Source organism: Lissotriton vulgaris, chromosome 4_1 (genome assembly GCF_964263255.1).
Source record: "Lissotriton vulgaris chromosome 4_1, aLisVul1.2, whole genome shotgun sequence".
NCBI lineage: Eukaryota > Metazoa > Chordata > Amphibia > Caudata > Salamandridae > Lissotriton > Lissotriton vulgaris.
The window spans coordinates 1,068,003,004-1,068,027,607 of record NC_141691.1 but is presented as its reverse complement, the minus strand read 5'-3'; the positions used below and the strand labels follow the sequence as shown (position 1 = coordinate 1,068,027,607).

The 24,604-nt window shown below is 45.1% G+C and overlaps 1 protein-coding gene across 1 annotated transcript in view; it reads left to right on the top strand.

The window, feature by feature from the left end:
- Positions 1-24,604, top strand: part of CTNND2 (catenin delta 2) — a 3,070,130-nt gene that overhangs the window by 2,378,841 nt on the left and 666,685 nt on the right. Inside the window, exon 17 of the mRNA XM_086965298.1 lies at positions 24,407-24,580. Coding sequence (XP_086821424.1) covers positions 24,407-24,580 — 174 coding nt within the window. The remainder of the gene's footprint in view (positions 1-24,406; positions 24,581-24,604) is intronic.

The following is a 24,604-nucleotide window of genomic DNA, read 5'->3' as shown; positions in this document are numbered from 1 at the left end:
CATCATCATAAGAAGGTTAAATATAGATAAAACGTTGTGAGTTTAAAAAGAGAAAAGCGAAATTGGAACTTGTCGATAAAAAACATACAATAGCAATAAACAATTATTAAAAACATGCAACTAATGTCTAATAGGCGCAGCTTCCTATTGATAAAGTTAAGCGAAAAGATGGCCTCCAAACATTGTTCTCAGACATAAAACATCAGAGTGGAAGATGGAGAAGAAAAATGGTACTGCTTATAACACAGGGATACCACTGTACATACTTGTTATTTAGCTAGTTCAAATGCAGCTTACAATGTTTTACCCTAATAAATGGGAAACAAATGCGCAAATAAATAGGGCATATATACCTAATAAAAATTCTGCTTTGTTTCCATAGCATCTCAAGCCTGTAGTACAATCTGTGAACATTTACTTTTGAGACCACAGCCAAAATAACAAAACTACAGATACTAGTGCTAATGGTGTAAGATGCTCTAACTATATATGTAAACTAAAAGGGCCCGGTGAAGTAAGAGAGTTACGATAAGTAGTTTAGGCATTCTTCAGTCCGAGTCTTCTTATAAGCCACATTTTTCCCAGAACTTTGGTCACTGCACAAACGAACAGTGGCCTAGAGTCTGTTTTTAGAATACACAGCGCCTCTTGATGGCATCGGGTACCCATCAGCCTACAGCTTGGGGCTAACCACTTGAGCCTCTGGAATTTTACAGTGGGCATGCAAAAAAAACATGGTTAATTGTCTCATGAGCCCCTGAGCAGTGGGTATAGCAACATAGTGCGTCTTCAGATCCCCGCTGCCAGTCAGCTGTAAATGAATTCCGTGGGAGAGTACCAAATCTGAACTGTATGTATAGCTTTCTATCATTTGGGATGGTGATTACCTCCATATACTGCTCATACATACTAAATAGCTTGAATTCAAGAAATTCTGATGTAAGGCGGCCACCTGCTAGTGATACATCGCTCGGGTCTACCCAATTCCAATAGCAGGTCTTTATGCCGTCCCTCTAGGTAGCACACTAATATCAGACTCAGCCCACAGATTCCCCAGACCAACAGCAGAGAGGGGTTTTTGAATGTTACTAAACCACCCAATTTTTTGCGAACTGTCTAGACTACAAACTTCTTCAAGGGCAGCCACAAAGTGGATAACCCAGGTGTTTTTTTCAGACGTAACCAAAAAAGAATGGGACCTAATCTGGCTTTGTCCACTATTGTGGATCTACCCATGTTGTGTCTAAGAGGGAGCAGTGGAGTACTCTGCAGGAGGAAAAAAGGGACCTCAGGAATTTATTTTCAGTGCGGAGAAGACCCTCAAGGTTATTAAAACCCCACAGTTCAGCTCCGTAAAGAGCAGAGCTTACCACTTTCTGGTCATAGATTTGGAGTAATGCAGGTATTGGCCTAGTTTGTGAAGCCCTGTGTTTCTTCAGTAATGCCCCTGTAGTTTTTCTCTGCTGGAGGGACCGTTGCAAGATGTGATGTTTCCAGGACATTTTCTCCTCAAGCTTTAGGCCCAAGTAATCAATAGTGTCCACTCTCTCTAGGGGTGTCCCATTCAGCAGTAGTTTGCCCTTGAATGACTTATGTGGATTTAGCTGCATGAGCATGGTTTTTAAACAGTTAATCACTAATACTCTTGATTTACAGAAGGACATAAAGCGATCAAGCAGCAATTGAAGGCCACTGGAGGTTTTTGAGACCAGGAAGGTATCATCCGCAAACAGTAAGGTTGTAATTTTCACTCCTCCCAATTTGGGGGCATCCATGTGAACCTCAGCTAGGTACTTCACCACTCCTTTTATGCACAGTGAAAAAGAGTGGGCACCAGGACGCAGCCCTCCCTTACCCCTCTAGCAACTTTGATTGGATCTGTCAACTGCACCTGGTCTCCCCACCTCACCCTTGCGTAGTTTCCGTGCAGCCATATAAGAAGAGTCAAAATGTCATGTGGGAGCCCCTGATCGTGTAAAACCTGCCATAGTTCAGGCCTGGGTATCAAAAAGATCACAAGCTGACTTTAGATCAATAAAGGCAGTATACAGACCACCCTGTTCTATTAGTACTGTCTTCCAGGCCAGCATGGAAAAACGAAAAACTTGATCAAAGGTGCTCACTTTCGTCCTGAACCTTGCTTGGTAGGGGGATAGTATGTTGTTTTCCTCCATCCAATCTGGTATTTAGTTTAATAGAGCATGGGAGAAAACCTTCTGAGCAGCATCAAGTAGGCTGATTGGCCTATAGTTGGAGGGTAGTGAACAACCCCCCTTCTTAAATACTGGGGTAACTTTGGCTGCCCTCCTCGACTAGGGTATCGGAGCCCCTGCGGCAATTCCATTTGCTAATGTCAGAATATAGTTAGTCCAGTTCGGGATGTCGCTCAGGAAAACATCTCCCAGTATGCCATCAGGTCCAGATGCTTTGTTATTAATTATAATGCAAATACTTTGCGTTATCTCAGCTGAGGAGAACAGATTAATACTAAGTTGGTTACTTCTACGGTCCATAAGGGGACCTTCCGTATCTTCCACTTCTGATCCTGTATAAACTGCAGAGAAATTGTCGAACCATGCAGTTTCAGAGATATTACTTGTAGGTGGTTTCGATTTTACAGCAACGCCCCTTGTAACAAGCAGCCAGGACACCTGGGAATCTTACCTTTGACAGACTTCACGAATTTGAACCCAGCGGGTTTCAGTCCACTTCTTTTTTGCTTCGGCCTGTGCTTGTTTATATTGTTCCCTCACCAGTCGTATGGCCTCTACTTGACTTGCTCTTATCATGGCTGCCAGCTCAAGCCACAGCTTTTTACATTTCGGGGTGAACCAGGAGAAGCGATGATTGTCTGAGGGCTTCTTGCCGCGAGACATCAGAAGAATAAAATGAGAAGCAAGCTCAGAAAACAAGGACGTTTGGGTGGTCGTTATTGCTGAAAGCTCATCCCGTTTCAGTAGTTGATCACTAAGAATGTTGGTACTGTTCAAAAGTGCTTGATTAATTGCTTCCAGCTTACGTTCATCAATAGCTACTAGTGCCCACTTAAGAAGCCTATTGTTAGTCGTGGGGCATACCTTCTTAGTCACAAGCTTCGCAGCAATAGAGCATGATTCTCCATCCAGTTACTGTTCATTGTAAGGTCAACAGGGTTGTGATCACTGTCTGTGATTTCTCCAACAATCATATCAAATACATTGGGCCACAGTCTCAGATCTAGTAGCACGTAGTCAATTTGGCTCACATTGTCTGTTTTATTGAATGTACTTGCCCCCTTTCTTTCAGATAAGGTGTGGTACTCAAGACTTAGGGCTTGAAGCTGCAGGGCAGTTTGGGTCTATTTTTTGATGGTTTGAAGATCAAGTAGAGGAATATGCCACATCTCATCTACGATGTTGGTGTCTGTAGGATCATCTATACCCAGCGGTTCAAATGTAGTGTGTCTTCTAAAGGAGATGCCAGTGGCTCTCTGCCTTCTAGATACAGTGAGCTTTCATTCCAAAAATTGAAAGCCCTGAGTGCCTCTAGAAAGCTGAAGACAGGGAGCAGTGCCAACACTCAACGTCTAATAGTGATGTGTTTTATCTAGGACCCCGATCAATATTGTGACCTCATGCCCCTAAACGGCTATAATCAATACATATCCCTATAATGGCATAACAATCAGAGCCATATTTCTGTAACTCGCCTCTGCAGTCCATGACAGTCCATGACACAGCAGAAGCCACTTCCTTAGATTCCTAGATAGCACACTGAGTTATTTCGACATACCAAACCCTCAGCAACCTGGGAAAGCCCCACTTGCTTTGTTTTGATTAGTAATAGAACTCCTGAAAATAAAAAAGGAAAAGGAGGATAATGTTTGGATCAACTTGAGGGAATCTGTTGTCCATGGTAGGATCAGAGAATTTTGGGCAATAATAGGGAAGGGATGTGGTACTAGACTAAGTCCTTCTCCCATCCCTATAGCTGAAGAGGTATGGATTACTTATATTCGGGACCTTTATGCAGGGAATGGTATTACAGGTGAAGACATCGCCTTAGATGCAACACCCGAAGGACTCATCAATTTTCCCACTGAAGAAGAAATTGAGATGGCTATAAAAAACATGCATGCCTCTGGGGCAATGGGCCCTGACGAACTCCCCATGACGGTCCTGAAACAGGATCCTTTAAGGTGGAGTAAAATCCTGTATCCACTGTATAAAGCCTGCTTTTTGTCTAAAATGGTACCTGCCTCCTGGAGGGGAAGTATCTTGGTCCCTATTTTTAAGAAGGGAACTAGGGATAGCCCCAACAATTATCGTCTGATAGCCCTCCTCGACTCCATCGGAAAGGTCTTTGCGAAATGTCTTTTAAATTCCCTCTCCAATTGGGTCGAGGAGAACAATATCTTGCCGTTTGAACAGACCGGCTTCCGTAGGGACCATGGTACGTTAGACAACCTCACCGCTCTCCATGTGGTTACTGATAAATACGTGCAGGTGAGAGGAGGGGTGGTGTATGCCGCTTTTATTGATTTCTCCACAGCGTTCGACAAAGTAGATCGCAGAACGCTGTGGAGAAAATTGGCAGCTCTTGGTGTCCCAGCCTATCTGTTGGAGCTGGTTCAGTCTCTCCATACAGAGACCTGGTGTAGGGTCTTGTTAGGGGGCGAAAGGGGGCTGTCTCATAAAATTCCTTCTTTTAATGGCCTCAAACAAGGCTGTTTATTGGCTGCCCTTTTGTTCTCCCTATATACGGTAGACCTACCCGCCGCCTTGTCTGCCAGAGAGGGCATTGCCCCGGTGGTGGCGGGTACCCCTATATCATGCTTGATGTACGCCGATGACGTCCTTATTTTAGACTTGACCCCTAAAGGACTTGCTAATCGGCTACATGCTCTTCATGTCTTTGCTGCTGCCCACTGCATGAAGATTAATATATCCAAAAGTAAAGTTATGTGCATAGCCGGTAAGAAGAAGTGCCGATCTGTAGATTTTGGTTGGTTTATCGGCAGCCAAAAACTGGAGGTTGTAAACTCCTATACCTTCCTGGGGAAAATCATCACGGCTTACTTGAGTGAGAGGCTCCATATTGAGCATAGTTCACGCAAAGCCCTCGCCCATGGCAAAGGTTTAAATTCCCTCTATCAGGCTACGGGGAAAAGGCACTTCTCGTGCTTATTGGAGGTGTATAGATCTAAAATCCCCGCAACAATATTGTATGGTATAGAACTTATAGAGGTGAAATACTGGGATTTCTGCCATAAGATTGAGGGGAAACTTCTAAGATCTCTATCTTCCCTAAATACTGCGTGCTCTTTGGCCGCCTGCAGGCTCGACTTCGGTCTTAGGAGCAGCTGGGTACAGGGATTATGTGCCCTAGTAAGATGGGTGGCCTGCCTGGCTAGAGCGGAACTAGGGACGATGAGAGCTCTCCTCAGAAGTGAATTATTGGGTAATTTTAAAGAGTTTTCTCAACTTGTAAGTAATTTTAGAAAAGCTGTAACCCTTCTAAAATTAGATGAAAACACTTTGTTTTTGTATTCTCCCTTACAGTTAAAACTCGTTTTAAAAGAGGCCTCGTGGGATCTATGTTTTCAGTCTGATAAAAAGTTAATCTGTGAAAGAAGGAATGTAGACCTTCTCCTTAATTCCTATGTGATGAAGTTGCCCCAACCCTATGTTACATGGAACCTGCCGCATGGTATCCGTAGATTTTGGTTTCTTTTACGTTACGACTTAGTACCTTTAAATCTACTCTTATCCAAATGGTATGGCTCTTCTTCTATGTGCAATTTATGTAAATTGAGTACCCAGGACTGTATGCATGTTTTACTGATCTGCCCCGCGCTTCGTAAATTGCGTCCCAGATGGTTAAAATTTATTTGTATCCGTCTGGGCATTTCCACTTTGAACGGCTTTCTTCATGCACTTTATTGCCCTCCTAATGAAATGTTCTGTTTCCATATTTTTAATTTTTTTAAAGGTTTTTTAGCTATTTATTAACATGCCTTTGGAGATGTTTGACTTTGCGACCTGCTGTAGATTTGTCTTTGTATGTCAGTTTTGTACTTAAACATGTTTCTCAAATGTCATAATCTTTGATATGTACTTGCCTTGTTTTTTACCCTGTAAATTTTATGTGGCCCTCTTTTGAGAGCCAAAACATAATAAATAAAATTGAATTAGAACTCCTGCGAGCACTGTAAGAACGACCAGTTCTTGGTGACATCTTTATTGACATCTTATGTCCAAAAACTTAGGTCAAACTCGGCACCTTTCAGGTATAAATATACCAACGTTGCCTTAAGCAAGCACACGGTGGTGGTGAATACTGGAGCAGATCAGCTGTCCCCTTGCAGAGAGCCTAGCAGATGCGAGAATCCCACGGACGATGCTCCTCCTCCTTGACGCGCTGAGAAAGACGTTGTCTTTTCTCCTGCCGAGAAAATCCAGCTCTGGCGTTTCCAGCCTACCCTTGCGGGTGACTGGGATATCGGGTCCTAAGAAGGAGATACCAGACCTCCTGCATTCTATTCCAGAGGTACGGTGCTGACTAAACCCTTAGAGAGAATTCTTGAAACAAACTCTTGGCAAAACCAACTTAACTTAAACTGCTACTTACTTACTCCCTCCCTTGTATTAGGCTTAGGTCAGGTACACCGGGGTATGCGTAGTTAGAAGCACCAGTTGAGGTCGTTAGCTAATGTATATATGAATATATATATTTTATTCTTTTTAACTATCTTATGGCTAAGAAACCATATCAATGCTTTTACAGTATTATTTCGTAATACTCCTTTTACTGTACGCACTTTTCATAATAACAAGTCTTGCAATTGTGGCAATTCATTTCTCTTGCATGAGAAGTAAGACTGCTCAATAAATATTATCTTTTATTGAAAACGCCCGTCTCTCTATTCTCTGCACTTTGGTGAAAGTAAAACTGCACAACTGACTGAGTGAAATAGCTGTCTATTGTTTCACACAACTCTAGAGATTGACTCTTATTCTGAGGCGCAAAGTTGTCATGTTTATGCGGTTGTCGGAAGCTGAATCCCTTCTTGTCTGAGCCAGGGAAGCTGATCACTTCCTATTCAGTCAAGAAAGTTTCCAGTGACCTCTGAGCTAGCTAGCGCAAACCTAAATTAAGTCTAACATAGTCAGTAGAGACCTAGAAGACCGCAGCCCTACGTCTACACTGCTGTTTATGTTATTCCAATGCGCAGAGCCTATAGGGAAAATAGGAACTACACTACAATAGAGATGTTACTTCTTGATGACCTTAGGAAGACCCCTGGGTCAGATGAACAAGAAAGAGTGGGTAAGACAGGGAATGAAGATAGGTCAGGAGGTGACAACCTTTATGACCTAGACTCAAACCCTGGCCAGGAGGGCCAAGATGGGCCCTACCTGGATAACTCAAATCTTCAAGGAGGTGATAGAGAAGGCCAAGAGGTCTCCCTCTTCACCCCTCCTGGAAGAGTGCAGAGTTTAACAAGGAGAACTAGATCTCCACCTGCAGAGTCTTATCACTCAGGACAGTCTGTAGGGACCTCTGTATCAAGCAAAGAGACCACTCTTATTATAGGGAGTACCAATTTCTGGAATTGAGACAGCAAAGCATAGGCTCAGGCAACAGCAATTGGCCCCGGACAAAGAGTCCCTAGAAGTCTAGAGAGCTAGAGAAAGTTTGGGACTAGATTCCCATGGTGACAGGAACAGTGCACCTAGAATTAAGGAACATTCTTATGGCAATAAGAAAATGAGCAAGATTGTCCCTCCCTACCATGTTGGAGATGACATCCATAAATGGATAACTGCTTTATAGAGGGCCTGTAAAGTTCAGAGGGCCCCTCAAGAGCAGTGGGCAGCTATCTTGTGGCTCTCGTTTGCTGACAAAGGTAGAGATAAACTCCTCACTGTTAGAGAAGAGGATGCTGACAATAATTCAGTCCTGAAGAGAGCTCTCATTGATAGGTTTGACTTAACTACTAAACAGTACAGGATTAAGTTCAGAGGCACCCAGAAGACACAGAATCAGGATTGGGTAGACTTTGTGGATAGTGCCATCAAGGCTCTGGAGGGCTGGTTACTTGGCAGCACCGAGAATCATTTCAAGGGATTGTACAATTTGATTATGAGGGAGCAGATCCTTAATAATTGCCCAAATCAGTTGTTGCATCAGTACCTTTTGGACTCTGATCTGACTTCTCCCCAAGAAGTGGAAAATAAGGCAGATAGGTGGGTCAGTACAAGGGTGAAGCAGAAAAAACAAAACCATGGTGGTGACCAGAAGAAGCAAGATGCTAAAACTTCAGCTAAGGGTGGGACAAGGGTAAAGATGACACGTCTTATTCAGGCTCTCAATAACCTGTAGGGGGGAGTCACAATCCAACAAAGATAAAGGCAAAAAGTTATGTAAGGAAAAGATCCATTGGACAAAAGATGCCATTGTCAAAAAACCAAGGATGCTACTCCAACCACCATTGCCCCTAAGGAAACTGCTCCCCATAGTACAGTTACAAGTGGTGGTACAGGGAACAAGGGATTAATAGGGTTAACCTTGGCTACTGAGATGGGTTCTGGCCCTGTCAGGACTCCAGGTCAGGCTGTGTTACTTTGTGATGGTGACATAGATATTGCCACCATACTTGTTAGTCCCAGTAACCTGAGCAAGTACAGACAGCAGCCTTTAATAAATGGAGTAGAAGCAATGGCATACAGGGACACAGGGGCCAGTGTCACAATGGTGACACAGAAACTTGTGTTTCCTGGACAAATCATACTTGGTGAAATGCACCAAGTGACCAATGCAAACAATGTCAACACTGATCATTCCTTGGCAGTTGTTAATTTCAGCTGGGGATGGGTAACTGGCCCTAAGAAGGTTGTGGTTATCTCAGACCTACCAGTAGATTGTTTGTTGGGCGATAAATAGGAGGCATCAGCTTGGGCTGATGTAGAATTTAGGACTCATACAGCAATGCTGGGCATCACTTCAGGTGTGTTTGCTGTGACCAGGTCACAGACCAAGCTGGCTAACACTGAACAGGCCTTGGATCCTGAAACAATGGACCAAGGGCCTCCCAAGAGAAGGAGCAGAAGAAGTAAGGCTGTGTCTTCCCCCAGCCTCAGTGTGAGTATCATTCTCCTGAGGGAGATGATCTCAGTCCCTGTGAAGGAACAGTCTCAGATGAACTAGAACCTGATCAGGCTGAGTTCTACGGGACAGTGGGCCCTTCCAGGGCAGACTTGAGTTTGGAGCAGGAAACCTGGCTCTCTCTTGAACCCCTTAGACAGTAAGCTGCCGCTGAGGCTGCTGAGAGTGTCAGTGGATCTCACAAGATCTATTGGGATGAAGGACTCCTATACCCCATGCCTGGTGCCACCAGGGGATTGGTCATAACTCTGCTATTTAGGGGCTTCCTACTCACCTTTGCACATGACATTCCATTAGCAGGACACCTAGGCCAAAGTAAGACTAGGGACAGGCTTGTCCCTCACTTTTACTGGCCTCACATGTCCGTGGACACAAAGGAGTTTTATCGCTCCTGCACCACCTGTCAAGCCAGTGATAAGTCAGGTGGTACCGCAAAGGCCCCTCTCATACCACTACCTGTGGTGGGACTTCCCTTTGAGAGGGTTGGGATTGATAAAATTGGTCCCATGAACACTCCAACTGCATCTGGGCCCAGTTATATTCTAGTGGTGGTGGACCATGCATCTAGGTATCCCAAGGCAATACCCCTTAGAACCACCACAGCTCCTGTGGTGGCCAGGGACCTCCTGGGAATTGTTGTCCAGCGTGGGTTTCCCTAAGGCGGTGCAAACTTCATGTCCAGTTATATCACTGTGATCTGGAAGGAGTGTGGAGTGAACGACAAATTCACCACACCCTATCACCCACAATGCAATGGGTTGGTTGAAAGGTTCAACAAAACCCTAAAGGACATGATCACTGGCCTTCCAGAAAAGCTTAGGTGAAAATGAGATGTCCTGTTGCCCTGCATTCTCTTTGCCTACAGAGAGGTCCCACAAAAGGGGGTTGACTACATCCCTTTTGAATTTTTGTTTGGGCATCCAGTTGGGGGTCCCTTGTATTTGGTGAAAAAGGGATGGGAGTTACCTCTCAAACCTCCCAAACACGACATAGTGGACTATGTACTTGGTCTCCCCTAAGGATGACCGAGTAAATGAAGAAGGCAAGTAAAAACCTTGAGGCAAGTCAAGAATTACAAAATTCTTGGCATGACCAAAAGGCTGTGCTGACTGTTTATCAGCTAGGGCAGAAGGTGTGAGTGTTAGAGCCTGTGGCCCCAGCAGCTCTCCAAGATAAATGGAGTGGACCCAATACCATAATTGAGCAAAAGGGAGAGGTCACTACTTGGTGGGACTTGGTACTCCCAGGAGCCCCCACAGGGGGCTCAAGCCATATATTGACAGGGCTGACATGGGCTTGCTCATAGCAACTGATGAGGGACAGGAGGGAGAGAGTGATCCACTCCCTGATCTACTCTTACAGAACCCTGATGATGGATCTGTTGATGGTGTAGTCTTGGCAGACAGCCTCAGTGGTCAACAGCAGATTGATTGTAGGAAGGTCCTCAATCAAATCATTCAGAAAAGGGGGTGGTGATGAACAGAGTGTCTGAATTAAGCAGACCACTCTTACCCAGTCCAAAGATCAGGGCTTGATCCATCACCGTTTTTTAGCTCACTGCACCATCCCAGCTCAGAACCTGGCTACATGCAAATTAGTCTGTTCCTGTCCCAGTGCATGATGGGAACAGGGCAAACCAAACTACCAAGCCAATTCTTATACTGGGAAGGAAACAAGCTACTGGGGACCGGTTTCTGGCATTTCAGCCGTCGTCGGCCCGCCTTGCTTGAATCCTAAGGGTGCAATGAGCAAGGGACTCACATCTGAGTATACCCTTACACGCTTATGGTGGACAAAATGATTCAGAAAAGGGGGTGGTGATGAACAGAGTGTCTGAATTAAGCAGACCACTCTTACCCAGTCCAAAGATCAGGGCTTGATCCATCACAGTTTTTTAGCTCACTGCACCATCCCAGCTCAGAACCTGGCTACATGCAAATTAGTCTGTTCCTGTCCCAGTGCATGATGGGAACAGGGCAAACCAAACTACCAAGCCAATTCTTATACTGGGAAGGAAACAAGCTACCGGGGACCGGTTTCTGGCATTTCAGCCGTCGTCGGCCCGGCTTGCTTGAATCACCACCCCCTTTTCTGAATCTCAATCAAATCAGGCATTTGTTTTCTCTGACACCCAGTCAGACCACCTGGTATACCCACGAGATGGACACAGGTTAGAGTCTACTTTTATTTATTTATTTGAAAAGTTTTAAAGAGCGTGAACAAGACCCAAAGGGGTATCAGAGCACTGTACATAGTTGGTGCCAGCAAGTATACAAAACATATAGAAGGTAAGTGAAGTTACAACCTGTGGGAAAACATTCAATAATAATGAGTAGGGTTTATCAGAGGTGCCATAGAGCACTCTGAGTAAAACGTCATACAATAGAGAGAACCAAGATCTAATTAATAAAAAAAGGATAATTACGCACTTATATACCGCACGACTACCCTTAGGCATCTCGGCACTTGTACGAATACCGCCGAGGAACCCTTCCTGGCCTTTCCCTGTGAGGAGCCCACTCCTGGGCACCCCCAAGGTGAAGTCAGGCATCCTCTGCGTTGTTGGGGCCGTTGTAGAGATTAAGCAAGTTATTGCCCAGAGGTACAGAGTGGGGCTCATGATCAGAATAGGCACCGAGGCGAGAACTATCAGGTCCGAGGAAATTGAGCCCGAGACCCGCCGAGGCGGGAATTGAACCCTGGTCCCGGAAAGACTACTGCATCAGGGTCTGCCGCTCTAACCATTGATAAACAGAACAAAATGGCTGATCAGGATTATTTCAAAGAAAATCAGGACACACACAGCCAGTATGTACTGCGTGGCCAACAGTTATATATTACAAACGAATTTATTTTCATTTATAATCAATTTTCATTGGTTCATCAGAAACATGACATCAAAGGAAACTTCCGTCAAAACAGTCAGTTCAAAAAACGTACAGTTATGTATACAATATATATAAATATACAAACATTTACAGTAAATACTCAAGATTTCACAACACCAACAAAAGACTTCAGACAAATTACATTGCAAACTGATTGCAACATGAACAACCTTTACACAAAGAACAATATATACAAATGGAAAGAAACCAGTCCTTTGACTAGAATACCAGTGGACAGGCGGATCTAAAGATGGAAGGGGCTTGCCTGCCTGTCACACAACACCTGTGATTGAATATTTTTAAGATTGCCAGCAAGGGCCCACAGACGTGGTGTTAGTTAATCCCTAGCTGCACCCTTCTTTCTTGTCACAGGCTGGGGGTCAACGCGTTTCGAACCGAGATAGTGTAGGTTCTCCTCAGGACGGGGACTGGATGAGAACTTATCTGTAAATAGGAATTAAGGGATGGTGTAAAATATATATTGTCACACTGAGAGAGCCCTCTCTAACTCAACACACAGAGGTGAACGCAATTTACCTGCTCAGCCAGCACAATGGCTGCACGAGTGAAGGTAGACTGTAAATCAAGTGAATATTCTGAAAAAGAACGGAGGCGATCAGGACTATTGAGTTAAAAAACAGCGTGCAAGCACAAACAACAGACAGGTTGTGAGGGATTGAGCCCATGTAATGCCTGCATTGAGTAGCAGAGGTGTCATAAGGCAGAGCGCCCGCAACGCGGTGCGCGATTGATTGAAGGGGCGGCTCACATGTTTTTTTCTTGTATAAGCTATATGTGGCAAACAGGGAGAAAAAACACACACTGTAGTGGGCAATTGATTGGCGACACACGAAGCATCTAGACAGGGGTTCTTATGTAGCTTGCAATCGTGTCTCCTACCTGCACACAATAGCAATCGTAGGTGGACGGCTGGTCCGCGGAAGAAATCCGGGAAATGAGGCGGGAGTTAAATTACTGCGTTCCGCTGTAACAAACGGGGACAATCACGACGCCAGTTAGAAAAGTTTGTTGTGTAGTACCCTGGAGCGAAGGCTCAAGTTGGCGGGGAAATGCCACTTACATTGTATCGTTGAAGGAGGAAATCCTTTCCATGTCGCGCCCGTAAACAAAGTATCAGGAATGGGCTTGCGCTAGTACATCTAAACAAGCCGTTGATTGGGGGGCGGCACAATAGAGAAAGGACTTAGGTTAGGTCCCGAGGATCCTGGTACTGGTAGTTCCGTATACCGGAGTGTAGGAAATTGGGGGCCCAGTAGGATATTTGGATGGCAGACCGTTAATGAAGTACGACGTGTCAGCACCATGAATGCTTACCCCACCGAGAAATTTTAACACAGCACCAATGTTTATAAAGAAAACATATTTAGCGGTACAGTCCATATCATCAACTGTCCCATGAATGCTTAACCCGCCAAGGAATGTTACTGTAAGCTACAATGTTGCCCAACAATGAAACCAATTTTTAAGGGAATAAAGACAGTTTCAAACACTCTGTAATCAGTAGCCCACATTTATACAGATTATGAATATTGTCCTGACATTTGCTATGAACTCCAAAGGAGTCTGTTGCCACCGTTACTTGTGAAGTGAGAATGACAATAGTAGGAGGAATTGTGAGTGTGGAATTTTCCAGGGAAGGATTTGCAAGAAGGAGAAAAGGAGATTTGCAAGAAAGCGGGATTTACATGAAAAAGACTGAAAAGCAGCACAGCTTCTACACAGCTCAGTGCAGCAAGGCTGATGGAATGTAGTATCCAAATTCCAGCATTTCCAGGAGCCAGACTCATAAGTTAGCGAGTTCAGTCATTTCCTTGAGGCCAGAGTTAGATGTATCAAATTTCAAGATAAGGTACTCCTCTTTTTGAGAAAGGCGTGTGTCTGGGTCTCCGCTGCCACCTCGGATGACCGCAAGCACGGTCCATCTCATATCGTTCGTGTTTGTGTTGTAGAAAATGAGAGACAAGTGATGACGTTAAGTTCTTATTGTTTATTCTGGAGCGGTGTTGGATGATTCTTTGACGAACCTCCTGCGTGGTCTTGCCAATGTACAGCTTTTTGCAGGGACATTGAATGGCGTACACAGTATATTTGGTTTTACAATTAGTGTGTTCATCATGACGCCAGAATTTGTTACCGTCAGTGAAGAGGGAACCCTCCATTGTAATGTCACAGACAGTGCAGGTCCCGCTTTTACGGTGTCCCTTCACGGGATTTGACCCAAAGATGGTACTTTGGGTATCTCTTTTGGCAGGGGGCCGGGTGGATGTAATCATCTGACCGATGCTCCCGTTCTTTTTAAGGGCAAACAGTGGTACGCCCACCTCTGGTAAAATTTCCTCAACAAGGTGCCAACTCTTCCTGATGATTTTTTGGAGCTGGTTTGTATGGGGACCGAAGGTAGATACACACACAATCCTTTGGGTCGCTGGTCTAGATCTTTTTTCCAGTAGATGTTCTCTAGGTGTCCATCTGGCTCTTTTCATGGAATGCTTCAACAGCCGCCGAGGAACCCTTCCTGGCCTTTCCCTGTGAGGAGCCCACTCCTGGGCACCCCCAAGGTGAAGTCAGGCATCCTCAGCGTTGTTGGGGCCGTTGTAGAGATTAAGCAAGCTATTGCCCAGAGGTGCAGAGTGGGGCTCATGATCAGAATAGGCACCGAGGCGAGAACTATCAGGTCCGAGGAAATTGAGTCCGAGACCCGCCGAGGCGGGAATTGAACCCTGGTCCCGAAAAGACTACTGCATCAGGGTCTGCCACTCTAACCATTGAGCCACACTTCTCTACAAGTGTGTAATGTGCATCAAGGAATTTTAACAAAAAAGGAAACGAGCAAAGTCAACAGTTAATCGAGCACCGCCAGAACCCCATCCGTCCTGCCATCGAGCAAGACTACATTGAAAATCCTTACCCCGGAGCAACGTGCTGCCGTGCTAGCGACCCTGAAAATCGCATTATTAACCATCTACATTAGTATCCCGCCGTGCCTCCCATCGCCCGGAATGGCCGGCTAAAACTGCTTCAGTGTTTAAACGAGCAGGATAAAGACCGCTATACTTCACCCCCAATCTGAAGAAACGCATGGCCCCCACGCAGGTTGAGTTTCTCTAAAAATTGTTCTCAAGACAAACATGATATTTTTGTCCTGATGATGATGCTTGCATTTTTAATGGCATTGAAACATCGTCGACCAAAGAGCACCATATGTATTCAATAATGTCACATAACGTTACTTACAATGGTGTGTTAAAACGAATCCAAGTCTGTAAAACTGAATACTAGTACAGACCGCTTTGTGCGCCTTTACATAATTTGTTTTCCTCTTGTGTCTTGTCTTCTGTGGGTCACGGGTTGTGCCCACTTGTGTATAAATGTTTACTATATGAACCAGTGCAAAACACTGAAACTAATAAATTCCTGTCCGGCTGGACAAAGGACATACGTAGTATTTAGTGTATGTCTATCATTTGCATGATCCTGACAAACTAGGGTCCTCTGTTTTTTTAAATAAACTACTGCCCAAGGATCCTAGTGTAATTCCTTTTGGGTTTTCCCTTGTTTTTTATAACAGCTCTAACCATTGAGCCACACTTCTCTACAAGTGTGTAATGTGCCTCAAGGATTTTTAACAAAAAAGGAAACTAGCAAAGTCAACGGTTAATGAGGTATCGAGAACTAGAAACAAAAGGATGGTAAAAACATATAATATAACATCAGTGAAAAATAATTCAAGATTTTGTTATTTAACACAACACACAGGCATGATCAACTCGTTAACGTTCGTTCATTAGTAGCCTTTTGACCAGTTTTTTAAAGGAAGTAGTGGAAGGATTGGATCTGATCTTGGATGGCAAGGAGTTCCAGATTCTCGGAGTAAGACCGGTAAACGCACTGTTGTATGATCTTTTCTTTTTGAATCTTGGAGGTTTCAAGAGAAGGGTGGGTGTACTTATAAGGTTCCGGCTGGAGCCCGATAGTTCAAGCTTATTTGCTAGATAGTATGGGGTACTGTGGTGTAAGGCGTTATGAGTCAGACAAGCTATCTTGAGTCGGATTCTTGCTTCAATAGATAACCAATTTAGCTGCAAAAGGTCAGGTGAAATGTGATAGCCAGTTAAAAGCCTGTCCGATGCGTTCTAGGTAGCGCTGAGTGGGGCCAGGCTAGTTTTGGGAAGTCCTGCTAGGGTCACCAGCCCATATTCCAATCTAGGGATAATCAGTGATTGAACCGCTGGCCTGAGATCTTTGGGGGGGTAGGAAAGGTTTGATTTTCTTCTGTGCGTTGAGTTAGAAATTGGCTCCCCTAGTAATAGCACTGATGTGTGCTTGCATGTTTAGGTGTTTATCCAAGGGGATACCTAAAGATTTGGCAGAGTCCACAACATGAGGTATGCAGTTCAGAGCAGTTAGGTGTTTAATCCAGTCAAGGTAAGAGCTGAGTGATTAGGTGGGTGATCAAACGAAATTCTGTTATGAGAGTATTTAGTAGGAGATGGTTCTGAGCTAACCATTGTTGAGTATGGGCAAGTGCAGTGCAGTATTTAAAGTTTTTATGTCCTCTTGCGAGAAGATCATCAGTTACAGTTGCGTGTCATCTGCAAACATGTGGTATTGAATGTTTGCTCTGTTCAGAATGACCGCTAGAGGCTCCATAAATAGGTTGAAGAGAGTGGGCAAGAGCGTAGAACCTTGGGGGACTCTAATCAGGACAGGGGTACAGGAAGCGATGGCATGATTAACTTTGATCCTTTGCTTGCGGTTTTGAAGGAAGGAGGCAAACAAGTTTAGGACCGGGCCCGAAAATCCCATCCTATGTTGTAGGAGATCAATCCGTTTCCATATTTGATGGTATTGAAGGCTGAGGACAGGTCTAGAAGGATCAGGAGACATGGGACATTTTGGTCAAGGGCTCTCATGGCGTCATCAACAATGAGTTAGTGCTGTTTCAGCGGTGTGCCCTGCTCTGAATCCTGACTGATGATGATCCAGGAGTTGATTTTTCTTAATATGTTTGCAGAGTTGCGAATGGATGCATTTTTCAAGCAATTTAGCTAATGTCATACTGCTGGTTATGGGTCGAAAATTGTTTGGATCCGATAGGTCTGCGGTGGGCTTCTTAGGAATGAGAGTAACTTCCCCAACTTTTAGGCAGTCCGGAATCTTTCCCTGTAAGAGGGATTCATGAATAATCTTGGACCAGAGAGGGAGAAAGGCTGAGATTAAGTCTTTATAGAGCTTGGCAGGTAAATGATCACCAAAGTGTTTGGAGGGTTTGATGGATGCCATGTTGCGGAGTATCTCAGTGCAGTCTGGTAGGAGAAAACTGCTCCAAGAGGCGTTATTTTTGAGAGAACTGCCCAAAGGCGAGTATATTGTCATAAATTCAGGCACCTCCCCGGATTCTGCTGGCGGCATCTTGGATAATGAAGTAGGGGTGGTAGCTAATAGCTCCAGCTCTATTTTCCTTGTTTTATCAGCGAAATGAGCTGTAAAATCTTCACTAGGGAGCAGGGTAACAGAGTAGAGCTCTGGTTAGAAGATTGGTTAGATTGTTCCTTAATGATTTCGGTTTATTTTTGGCTCCATCAAGTTGAATTCTGAAGTGTTTGGTATTCGCCAAGTGTATGTGTTTGTTGTAAACGCTTCTCACTTTCCTCAGTTGAGAGAAATTTGTGGTGGAAGGCGAGTTTCTCCAGAGTCTCTCCGAGAGTCTTAGATTGCGACGTTCATCATTTAGGGCACCATGAAACCATGGTTTAGAATGTTTGACTGGGATCCTTTTGAGCTGTTTCAGAGCAATAGAGTCAAGAATGTTAGAAAAAGTGTTAATGAAATGTTCAGAAATATCGTCAAGGTTGGTCAAATTAGGGGGGGCTGTAGTCTATTTTTGGTGATTGAAGTTATCATGTTAATGTCGAGGTCTCCCATATAGCGAGTCATTTATTTCCCTTTTAGGGGTTGACCCTGTCGACCTGGTCCCTTGTCTAAGATGAGGAAGGGAATTTAAAAATGATCAGCCCAGTCACAGGTTAGGATTTCTCCTATTTGTCTGTAGTTGTCTTCGGCAATGATGAGGTCCAGAGTGGTGCCTTTTCTGTGAGTAGGGCATTTATAGAGGTGTGAGAAATTAAGGTCGGAGAGGAAAGTCTTAAAGTAACAGACCATTGGATCATTTGTGTCGTTGCAATGAAGTTTTAAGTCTCCGAGGAATATGTGGAAGGGTTGATTCGAGCTCGAGCTAATGACCTCCATGATTTGCTCCACGAAGACTAGATTGCCACCAGGGGGGAGATAGATCGAGTGCAGCACACAAATCTTCTTGCCTTTGTTCCAGATTTCAGAGACTAGCTGTTCACAGGAGGATAAGACAGTACATGAGTATTGTTTTACTGTGAGGTTGGAACGATGAATGCAGGCAATGCCCCTTCCTGTTTTATCCAGTCGAATATGTCTGAGAATGGAGTAGTCGGGAGGGATTAAGATGTCAAGAATTGGGGAGGAAGTATCATTGAGGCAGATTTCAGTGATGATCAGAAGGTCTAAGTTATGCGTCATGCTGAGATCAGAAATATCCGCTACATGTTTCACAGAAGATGTACAATTGAGTAGCATCGAGTTGATGTGCTGGTTGGAAGTGACTACTTCTTGAGTAGAGGTGTTTATGTGAAGTAGGTTATCAGTGTTCACCTTTCTGAGTTTAAGGCTCGGTTCCCTGTCAGGGTCTGCAATGATTGAGGGGATGTTGAGAGTAGAGTTGGGTTGGAAGACCATCTTTGAGTCAGTGTAGGTCCCAAGCAGGGCGAGAATGTCTTCATCCGATAGCTTAGGTAAGGGGCTGTGGGGCCGAGAATGGTGGTTAGGTAGAGGCCTCAAGCTCCAGCTGGAGCTAAGATAGTAGCAGAAGGCGGTGAGGTCTTTGGTTGAGTACAGCGTCTGTGAATTGTAGATATCATTCCTCTGCGCGGGAGGTGAGACTCAACACTTCTCCATCTTCAAGGAGAACTGCAGAATGCTTTGCACCAACTCTTTGACTACCGAGATTTCATGCTTGAGGTCATCAATCTTCTTCTCAAGGCCATAATGGTTCAAGCACTTATTCGCAGGAGTAGCCCTCGCAAATGTGACGGTTCCACTGTGGTAGGGTTAGGTGAGTGTTGGGTAGGACCATTGGTACAGTTACCTAGGGAGATAGGGTCATATTCGAGATAGGAATCAGCACTTGGAGTGGGAATAGGGAGGGGCAGAGTGGAATTAGGAGGAGTAGAGGGTGGTAAAGCATGTAAGTGAGAGTCTGGTATTGGTCAGCGTATAGGAGACATCTACAAGTTTCCGGGCACTGCGATTGGAAGATCTAGGGCCTAAGGGGTGAGCATCCAATCCTACCTGACTGTTAGGGCTGGTAGGGTGGTCATGACACCCATTATTAGAGCAAATAGTGTGTGACACGGGGTGTGAGGACAGGAGGCAAGGCAAGGTAAAGGAGGAGCATTGGTGCGGATAGCAACAAGGTGGGAGGTACTCAGGTCAGTTAAACCTTGGTCAACATGAGACAGATGCAGGATTTTCGGGCTCGTGGTGTGGGTAGCAAGGATAGCCTCTGTTAACTTGAGTCAAGCTGTGTGGAGCGTGTTAACAGGCAGGAGTGTGGGCAATTGTGAGAAGGGGCTGTCAGTCGCCTCGAGAGCAAAGCCAGTGAGTGGCACATTTTGACTGCCAGTGGAGGTGTTGGAGTTAGTTAGAGTGTTCTCGAACCCCAAGAAGGCATAATTGAATCACTTGAGGTTCAGGTCCGAGGCTTGGATAAGGACATTTTCATTATTGTATTTGGAGATAGCCAGCTTCGCCATAAGGGCAGGGGATGGAATCTGGTTAAAGGAAAGCCATGCAGAGTTTCTTTCTGTTAAGCACGCAAGTAATGGCTTTTCTCTACAGCGCTCTTCTGTCGGTGAACCTGTGAAAAATAAAATATACAGGCAGTCTGACCATGTCACAGATTGCATCAGGACAGAGGTCTAATGGAATTGGGAGTGATTGAGCCCTCAGATAGCCTTTGGGGTAGCCCAGTAGTCCTTGTACCTAAACTTCACACCCAGGGTGGTAGGAGAGAGATTAAGTTTGTGTGGATTACAGGGGACTCAATGCAGTCACTAGAACTGATGCTCACCCTATACCTAGGGCAGATGAGCTTATTTATACTTTGGCCTCAGCCAAGTATCTAAGTACATTTGACCTAACTGCTGGATATTGGCAAATCAGACTAGCTGAGGATGCCAAACCAAAAACAGCATTTTCAACCCCTAGTGGGCATTATCAATTTTTTGTCATGCCCGTTGGTTTGAAGAATGCACCTGCCACATTCCAAAGGTTGGTGAACAAAGTCCTTACATGCCTGGAAACCTATAGTGCAGCATATCTTGATGATATAGCTGTCTTTAGCTCCACCTAGGAAGATCATCTGGTCCACCTGAAGAGTGTTTTGGAGGCTCTGCAGAAAGCAGGCCTCACTATCAAGGCCACTAAGTGCCAGATAGGGCAGAGCAAGGTTGTGTACCTGGGCCACCTTGTGGGTGGAGCCAGGTTCAACCATTAGAGAGCAAAATCCAGACCATAATCGACTGGGTTGCTCCAACTACCCAGACTCAGGTCAGAGCTTTCTTAGGCCTGACTGGGTATTACATGAGATTTGTTAAAGGATATGGGTCTATAGTGACTCCCTTAAATGGTCTCACATCAAAAAGAATGCCCAAGAAGGTTCAGTGGACAGTTAGCTGTCGGAAGGTATTTGATGATCTGAAGTAGGCCATGTGCACTGCTCCCATTCTGAAAAGTCCTGACTACTCTAAGCAATTTGTTGTCCAAACAGATGCATCTGAGTTGTCGCAACTTAATGCAGAGGGCCAGGATCAACCAGTAGCTTTTATGAGCAGAAGGATGACCCCCAGAGAGAACCGTTGGTCAGCTATAGAGAGGGAAGCCTTTGCTGTGGTCTGGGCCCTGTAGAAGCTGAGGCCCTACTGGTTTGGCACTCACTTTATTGTTCAGACAGACCATAAGCTCCTCTTATGGCTAAAACAGGTTGTACTGTAAAGTCTTGGTCATGCATTTTAATCTCTTTTTAACATGATCTACTTGATGTATTTGTAAATATATCCATGAATTTTTGTATGAAATGTCTTTTTATGATTTTGATCAAAATCGAATAAAAGTACTTTGACTGACTGACTGGCTAAAACAGATGACGGGTGAAACCCCCAAACTTTTGAGGTGGTCCATTTCTGTACAGGGGATGGACTATACAGTGGAACATAGACCTGGGGGTAACCATGCTAATGTATTTGGAATCTACAGATATTTCCACTTAAAAAATTAAAACTCAACTGGGCAAGGTTAGTCTCAGCTCCTTACATTTTAGTGGGGGTGTTGTGTAGGAAAGTAGAATCTGCTTCTTATGGTTACCCCCACTTTTTGCTTCATGTTACACTGTTTTTGACTAGTCTGACTGGGATCCTGCTAATCAGGACCCCAGTCTACCTGCTTTCTACCTAAAATATAATGTCTTGTACTTAGGTACTCTCCAGATTGGATACTGGGGTACCCTTGTCAGATACAAGTATATGGTACCCATGTACCCAGGGCATAGGTACCCAGAAGCCTCCCATGGGCTAAAGCATGCGTTATGTCACCAATGAGAGGCCATGCAAAACGGATCTGCAGGCCTGCCATTGCAGCCTGTGTAAATTGGTGCATGCACCACTTACTTAAGATATAGGTTTACTATATCTAAGGGTCACTACACTTAGAACCTATAAGTCACTCCTATAACAGGCCTTGACAATCCTGAAGGCAGGGTGCTTGGTTCTAAGTGAGAGGGTGCCACTGCATGAGCAGGACACCCCTGCAGCCTACGGAGTCCATTCTCCCCGGGTTCTTAGTGCTGCAGTCATTATGGCATATAGAGTGGCATTATGCGACTGCATGATGACCAGCTGTAAAACATCTGAAAGTAACCCTATCATGTTTGTTATCAAACATTGTGGAATCATACCCCCACACCGGTATGATTCCACCCCTCAGAAACAAGCTTTGTGAGGTCCCTCGAGTAGGGCAATGCAGAACAATAAGCATCCTGTCACAGGGATGTGTGACCACCTCCCAGACAGGATTTAGATTATTAGGCCTTGGTGCATGTGCTTGCCAGTGACCGAAAGTCTGCATGAGGGGCACATTTGGTGTCCCTCTGCATAGTCCAGTTCAAACCAGTCCTGGGAGCCGTTGGCTCCTGCTCTGGTGCAAAACTAGACAATGGACATGGGAGCAACCTCCTCACTGTCCAGACCCTTCCCTGGGAGTGTCCCCTGAATCTGTCCAACCCTCTCCCGTAGGTATGAAAGGTCTTACCTGGCTGTAGGACCCTAGATTCGCCATGGACAAAATTCTGAACTAGACACCACTGACCTTTGACCGTCTGGGCACTCTGGACTTCGCTGGAGTTTGTTTGAGCCTGACTTCATCTCCCATTCTGTCCAAAGCATTGTCTGTGCCTGTGCACCATACAGACTCCGCGCTGGACCTGTGGAGCATCAAGGACAACCAAAGACATCTCCATTGGAGTGAAGGAGTCACTCCCCTGCAACCACAGGCACCGTAATGCAGCTGACCGGTCTGCTGATCCTGAGCTCCTGCAGACTCGAAAGGCTCCAGAAATACAGGAGGTTGGTTCCAAGTCCTTCGAGGTCTGAGCTGCCCTTTCACTAAGTTTGAGGTCAGAATCCCTTGTGGGGGCTGCAATACCTGTACGATTGTACATCGCACACTTTTGCAAGTGCATATGCTTGTTGGCATTCCCAAAACAAGTGTACTGGGCTCTGAGTAACCCCAACCTCTTGCATCATTTCCACCAAAGAACTTTGGCCTCTTTGCAATGAGTGCTCTGTGGGCTGTCGCTTTGTAGTTCTGCTCAAGGTCCCCTTGTTACTCCTGTGCCTCTAGCCTGTGTGGCCTCTTGAGGGTCATCTTTGCTTTTCTTGGGCTCCTCTGCTCCAGGCGTGCCCTGACTCCCCTGTGTGTGTGAGTCCCCTGGACCTTGCTCGTCCTAACCGTATCTTTCTTGATCATCTTCATGTGTTGCCGCTACCTAGGTTTGTTGGTGCTCCCGCTGGACACCGACCCCTCAGCACTCAACATCCTTCGAGGGACAGCTCGTATCCGGCTCCTGGTCATCCTCGACGTCTACTGGTCCTGGTGGCTGCAGAGTCAAGAACCCTCTCAACGCACCTGAAGCACCCGACATCAGTGGGCACTAGCCTAACAAGCCCCTGGTCACTCCTGAGTGACTCATACTCTGTTCCCTCTGCTTCAGGTTCTCTTCATCAAGAATCCACCCTTGGATTCCATTGGACACTTTTCTTTTTTTTTTTGCAATGACATTTCCTTGAAGTTCTCCAATGAGATCGACTGCGGTTTCTGATACCACTTCAGCCCTATGCACCCGGCTTCCCTGGGATAGGTAACTCTGGTACTACGGTGTCCACGGGTGGGGTGGCTCTCCAACCTCCTATGATCTAAAGGGCTTCCTTGTAATCGACTTGGAAGGGTCCTTAAACTTTAAAACTGCAACCTCGACTCCCATAGAATTGTACGGCGCATGCTGTTGTGGTCTCTCCCTGCACCCGTCCTTCGTAGGATTACTCGCCTTGGGTGGTTCCTTGGGGTTGCAGCTATTCTACATCCTCTAGATGCTGTCTTGACTTGCGTCGTGGTTCTTATGCCACTATTTTAGTATATGGTTTGGTTTCCCTCTGGAGCCCACTGTTTATTAGTGCTACTTACGACTGTTTCTGTGCTACAGTATTGTGTGCTTTGTGTTTATCTGCCTATAGCAGATGCTGTGAAGCATTTAGAGTGTGTTTTAATAATAAATACATATTTTTATAACTACTGTGTGGTTCTCCTTTCATTTAACCAATACATTAAGGTGGCATTCTGGTAAAACAAGCTGCTTAACATTTCTTGAAGACTAAGCCTGAAGGCTGCTCTCCACAGCCACCACTTGGATAGCTTTCTAAGGTTATCTTTGACCTCTTAAATCCCCATAAGGGTTGTTTGGACTGGTTCAGGGTGCCCTCTTTGATTCGTGGACAGCATATACCAGGCCAACTTCTCACATTAAAGCTGAATAAATATGGAAGTTTATTTTTAGCATCGACACAGCCAATTATTTAAATGTGGATGAATGGTTTTTACATTTTATATTTCCGTGGAATAGTCTTATATGACCAAAATATGAGGACTTTTTAAGCAATTGTCTAATTTTCAAGACTATATTTTCTGGGTTTCTTTCTGTTTCTATACAGTGGGATGGTGTGGGACCTCTTCCAGACTGTGCAGAACCACCAAAAGGAATCCAGATGTTGTGGCATCCTTCAATAGTGAAACCCTACCTCACACTCCTCTCCGAGTGCTCGAACCCTGACACACTAGAGGGTGCAGCAGGAGCACTGCAGAATCTGGCTGCAGGTAGCTGGAAGGTAAGAAATGTACGTTGACCACCA